A 6,078-nucleotide genomic window follows, 5' to 3' on the forward strand; every position below is an offset into this window, starting at 1 on the left:
ATAAAAAAAATTATGCTCACTTCTCAAAGAACGTAAAAAAAATCTCCAAAATTTAACTTTTCCTACCCCATCCAAGCTGCCCACCTGTCTTTTCCCTTTGTTTTAAATGTCACCTTGTCAAAGAGCTGCATTGCCCTCATTGTCCCAGCCAGCACTGTCAGGTTGTTGAGAGAACATTTTACTGTCCCCACATTGTTATCTGTGCGAGACTGCACCATCATCAGCTCGCAGCTACAGCAAGGTTGAGCGAGAAGGACTAGTCCCAGAAGTGATCAAACGAGCACAAAAGCACTCCAAAGGCTTGTCCAAACTGGCAAACTTTGTATTATTCAGAATAAACAAAAGAACCACCAGAAATATCTGGAACAATCCTGTCCTTTTCACAATGGTGACGAGGACACATTCAGCAACAGCTGCAGCACAGTTAAATACAAAGAAACTCATGAAAAACTAAAGCGAGTCGAAGTCTGAAAGTCTTGTAAAGATAACATATGCATCTCTGTCAGCTTTAAGGCCTTCTCTTCCCCCAAAGAGAAGGCAACCAGAACTGTTTATAAAGCATGGTTTTTGAAAGCCCCAGCTATTTTCTCTAATTATATTCTCTTTATACACTTGTCTTCACAATGACTAATTCAGTTCCCCAACATGTGCAAGCTAATTCTCCAGAAGTATTGAAAATGACCCATCAACCACAAAAACCTTCCTGTTTTGCTAGTATGTTCTTTAAGAACCCCAAAATTGGCGTGCAAAGATGCTCTAGAGTTTCATCTTCATGTTATTCCATCAAAGGTTCATACTGTAGTTTTTGGTGTTTTACTTAATTAAGCATTAACAAAAGCACATACCAGACATCTACCTACAAATTCCTTTTAGTCAGTCAGCTTTACCTTCCCTGATACTTAGTGTTCGGGGGGGGGGGAGGGGGGGGGGGGGGGGGGAGTCAGAGAAAGGTAGAAAATGGAGGATTAGCAAAATGTAGCTTCCAGGTATTCATCTCAGGCATGATCCATTTGCCATTAAAGTGTCACTTTAATTGTCACATCCTATTTGCTAAAAAAAAAAAAAAAAAAAAAAAAAAAAAAAAGAGTAGAAATACAAGTCTTGTTTATTATTAACCACACACTTCCCCCAATAAGCCTCAAAATTCCTTATTTTTACAATAAAAATTCCTTTTATCACCATTTGTCACAAGCGTAAACAGTTTACTTATTCCTTGACATGGTTTATAATCCTGATTTCCTCAGGAAATGAGACCTTTGCAATCACAGTCTTGCAGGCCCTCTCTAATAACTTTTGAATGTTTTATGAATTTTAAGCACATGTAAAAAAGAGAGAGGAGGATCTCTCAACAATAATTAAGTTCCTACGGTTTTGTGCAAGCTGGCAGCTAGCAGGTGGCTCTAAAGTTTTGGAGTTGATACACAAATGCTACATAACAAATTGAAGCCTACTGAGAAAAAGGAGCTGGTTGGTTGGTCTGATCTTTCACACATCTTCTGGAATACATTGCATACCACTTATTGAAAACTAATATCCTACAATGCACACAAAGCCCGTCTCAAAAGACACACACAGTCACCCAGGTTACCTGCGCTAGCGATACCCCAGACACCAATACTGGTCACAAACCACAAAGTTCCTGGTCCTCTTCTTTCCAGGGAAAATTTGGAAATACTAGGCTATACCAGGACAAACTTCAGCCAAGTCAGGCCTACCTTTGAGAAGCTCAGAACGTGCAACTCGCAGGCATGTGAATGCATTCTCCGCAAGAATTGCCTAAATTCTACTTAACATTTTATTCACTACTGTCAGGATTATTTTCCTTTCCCAGAAAGCCTGGGGAAAATGAACAATATGACCATTGATACATTGGTAGTATAAGCAGCCAAGACCAAAACATGACCCCAACCATTGAGCTGAACTTCCACAGACCAATGGTAATTTTGATCACCTCACCTAAACTGAGAAAAGTGTAGAGAGATGGAGAAATTTGTCTGCAGATGTTGACAAGAAATTCCTCTCAACCACAAGAAAAATACTTAACTGTTCGTTTAAACATTAATGGTTGATAGAAGTTTATGATGTTTCTTAAAGAGCACAGTATCAAAATGACAATTGGTAAGGTGGTATGTTTTGTGTTAGGAATCTGCTGCAAGCATTTCATAACCTTTCCAAACTTTAAGGTAGAAAGCCACGTTTCAAAGCACCACTTTTAACAATCATACATCCAGGTCAGCTGGCCTGACTCTTACTGGAAAAGAAATCTGTAGAAAGAGGACCCGCAACACACGCATTTCCTCCACGGTCATCAACCCAGAAAATACAAAGCAAAAATTCTTCTGACTTCACCAATAAATAAGCTGGGTTTTAATAAAAATTGATCATAGTCCCCCACCACCATTATCTACAATGCTCTCTTTAATCAACAGTGGCAAAGAAGAAATAGGATAAACTTGTTAACCCTCATCCAACTTTTGTTATTCCAACTCCCCTTCTCTCCCTTACACAGTGACTCTTCCTTTTCCCCCGCTCTCTAGATTTCTCTCTGCTCTGACAAGGCACTACACATCACATGGGCTGACAGAGGCATGCATGCTAACAAGTAAGATTTATGCATCCAGGTACCACAACATTCTCACACCTGCTCTGATGGCTCCCAATCCCCTTCTTTGTTGTTCCCTGCCGGAAGCCATCTGAGGTGACATCCAGAGGTTGCTCAGGGACTGCACTCCAACTGATAGCTGTACAAGAAAGGATTACAAGGGGGACACTCTCATCACAAAAGCAGAATTTAACAGTTCCTTTCATTCTGCCTGTTCACATGATACCATGCCGCTTCCCAAAATAATTCAACTAGAAAGAGGACCATGGTTCTCTAGGGCTGGGATTCCAGTACCTGAAAGAACAAGTAAATTCTGTTTAAAAATAGCAATAAAACACACACAAACACAGAGCTTTCATCTTAATCGGCTCCTTCAAGAATCCACGCCTCTAAGTATGTGGCCTCCAGCTTTCTAATTCTCCTCTCTTTAGGGGGATTTTACTTTCTTTTGTGCATCCTGTCTGAACAAAGCATGAAGAAATTTCCAAGTCAGATGGCTTACTTTCATATCAGGCTGTGAAACACTCCCCCAACATACTTTCACCAGTCACTCTATGTTTTCCTTATTAATTTATTGTGCGCTATTATCTTATTGTGTACTGCATACTCTACACAGTTCTATGTTTGATAGCTGACACACATCAAAATCTGTAGACTTTACTTGGAAAACGTTATTAGCTAGTCAAATAAATATAATATACTAGTCAAATAAAAATAATTTGTTTGAAGTGATAGCAAGTGCCAACAACCTTATCCTTTACCTCCATTCTGGTAACCTTACTACCATCTTAGACTGTAAACGTCTTAATGACCAAACTCTGCATGCCATACCTTACAGATTTATAAATAACTAGCAAAGCATCAGCAACTGTTAACAGAAACAGAACCGACTGACATGCCCAATCTGTCCCTGGATAGCCTAACAACAGTTCCTTTAACTTCTCCTGCCTCGAGGCAATGTTTGTTCTCCAAGTTCTCCTATTTCTCTCTGTTCCTAACAGGCAAAACAGCTGCACACGCATTAACTCTAAAGACTATTTTCATAGCTTCCCTCCTTTGTGATACCATCTTCCCATTCAAGATGCTCAAAAACTACACATTATAAAGACTATTATGGAGACTCGTTATGTTAATCACACTTGTATTACAAACCAACTGTATGCCATACCCTGCTAAATGTAAATTGTACTTGCACTGTGATTTAGGTACAATGTTCTGTCACTTTACTAAACTAAAATCCTTGTCCTTTAATGTCAAATAACATTAAATACATACAACTGGTATTAAACATTAAACCCTCGACGTGTGGAGTATCTAAAACCACCTGGTCAGAGGATATCAGATTCTGACAGGATAAAAATTTACTTAAAAATGAAAACGTTTTCTATTCTTCCATTTCTTCAGAGTTATCACAAACTTCAAAATACTGAACTGAACACGTTTTTCTTTTTAAAAATACCAGCTGAAATGTTATTATCAAGCACATTTCAATACTCAGTGTAACAGCCCTGAATTTAAGAGTTTATTCTGATTTTCACCTCTTCAAGAAAAAAAACAACCTGGCATAATTCATACATGCAAAAAAGTGTGATAAAGCATCATTCATCCTTATTTAACAGAATGACACAAATAACTGTACAGAAAGGCAGGCATACACAGGAATTTAGCCACAGTTTGCTTCGTATCTTTTTTGCTAAGTGAATTGGCACCATTTTTCAATGATGGATTTTGTTTCCTATCTCACAGAATCAAAATCTTTTCCTTCCTGGCACCTGTAAATAACTCCAATTTAATGACTCTGAATTCCATTAAGGAACCCTTTGTATCCATTCTATTTTATCATCAGCTCCATTGTAACAGAATAACTTCCAGTTCCAGTTAAGCCAGAAAAGTATACAACAGCAGACGGCAGGCATGTCCAAGTTTAAAGAAACTTCTTAACCATACACATACAGTGGCAGTTCCATCGGTTTTTTTGCCCCAAATGAGACCATGTTGCTAAATCACAACGTGACTTGCATATTCATTCATCACCATGACAAAAAATGCAACGTCCAAAACCTCTATCAATTAAACCTTCACACTATACTACTCTGCATTCTTTCTATGTTCACAGATTTCTGGAGCAATTACAAGCATAACTTGTCATGGCAAGTCTTCAGCTCTTTACCAAGGAGAATGCAAAACTAACTGAAACTAGAAGTCTTTTGATATTTTTGTTTTCTTATTGCCCTCAGAACTTTTGCCTTCCCTGGTTATTTTCTGTCTTTGTTTAGATTATAAATTCTTAATGGCATCAACCAAGTGTTTATTCCGTCTGAAAACTCCCTACAGCGAACTAGAGGCTGAGCTGAATATTATTAATTATTAACAACTAAGTTCTGGCCTGAAATTAATTTCTTGCTGTAAGTCACACTTTGCCTCTAGCACTGGTAATGAATGATGTTCCATTTGGACTTTTGCACCCAGTTATGCAACTAGCCCAAGTTAACTCACCTGCACTACAAGGAACAAGTTTTGTCTTGCTGTTAGCTTGAACTTCCTGAATTGCCTGACGGCTATGTTCAAATCGAAGATCCGACTGCAGCAGCTTAACCTCCTGAGCAAGAAAACCATCTGGTAAAAACGAGATGTGCTGACACCTAAAGTAAACATGGAAAAATGCAAGTGATTTTAATTGTGGTCTTCCCAAACAAGCTGATTTTGTGCAATTTCCCTTCATGATCTAAAACACGTTACCTTTATACTAAAACTGAATTGAAGTTACAGAAGAGAGACAAGGAGGTTTGGGGGCATTTTTTCCTTCACAAAAGTATTTCTTAAAAAAACAAAGCCACGTGGTTTATTAAGACTGTATCCATCCTAGAAAAACCACAATGAATTGATTTTAAAAAGGTCTAGTTAAAAGCTAGTATAATTGATGGAGATAGTAGGCAGGATAATAACTGCAATATACTTATTCAATCACAATGAAAAATAATAGTAATAATAAAGAATTTACATAGTCAACCATATTACATTAATAACTGTTTCATAAACCTGCAGGTTCATCATCAAGTATTAGAAAGATTAAAAATATACTTACATCTTCATTACCTTAAATTACCATTACACATGGAATGGGATTAGGATCATATGAGGAGGAAAAATCAGCACATGTTTAATCATCACAATATTTACATACAGTAAGAATGAATTAAGACTGAGGTTAATATTGTCAGATGTAATAGTCTGAAAAAGTGCCTGACTTGGCAACCCAAGATGGACGAGGCTGGGCAAATTCTTGTCCCATGTGTTACACAGTGAGGGAAGGATTATCCAGTAAGCTCCACTGGACAGGTAGCTAGAGTTTCCCCTATTAATATACTATGACCTCTTCTACAACCATCCTAGAATGATGCAAGGCTACGGAGGAGTTACTAAACCAAGTCAAATCTTTCAGACAAACTGGTCTAGTAACTGCCTCCTAAAAGGAG

The 6,078-nt window shown here is 38.0% G+C and overlaps 1 protein-coding gene across 7 annotated transcripts in view; it reads right to left on the reverse strand.

The window, feature by feature from the left end:
- The window catches only part of ADAT1 (adenosine deaminase tRNA specific 1), a 26,182-nt gene that overhangs the window by 12,242 nt on the left and 7,862 nt on the right, over positions 1–6,078 (reverse strand). For 5 of the 7 annotated variants that reach the window (XR_004842020.1, XM_035894350.1, XM_035894344.1 and 2 more), the window contains 2 exons: positions 5,099–5,244; positions 2,642–2,741 (listed from right to left, as the gene is read on the reverse strand). Coding sequence is in view for 6 of the 7 variants with exons in the window: in XM_035894350.1 (XP_035750243.1) it covers positions 2,642–2,741; positions 5,099–5,244 (246 nt within the window). In the remaining variant the exon portion in view is untranslated. The other 2 variants (XM_035894357.1, XM_035894354.1) reach the window with 2 other exon arrangements.

The sequence above is a fragment of the Egretta garzetta genome, unplaced genomic scaffold, assembly GCF_000687185.1.
Source record: "Egretta garzetta isolate BGI_Z169 unplaced genomic scaffold, ASM68718v1 scaffold590, whole genome shotgun sequence".
Lineage (NCBI taxonomy): Eukaryota > Metazoa > Chordata > Aves > Pelecaniformes > Ardeidae > Egretta > Egretta garzetta.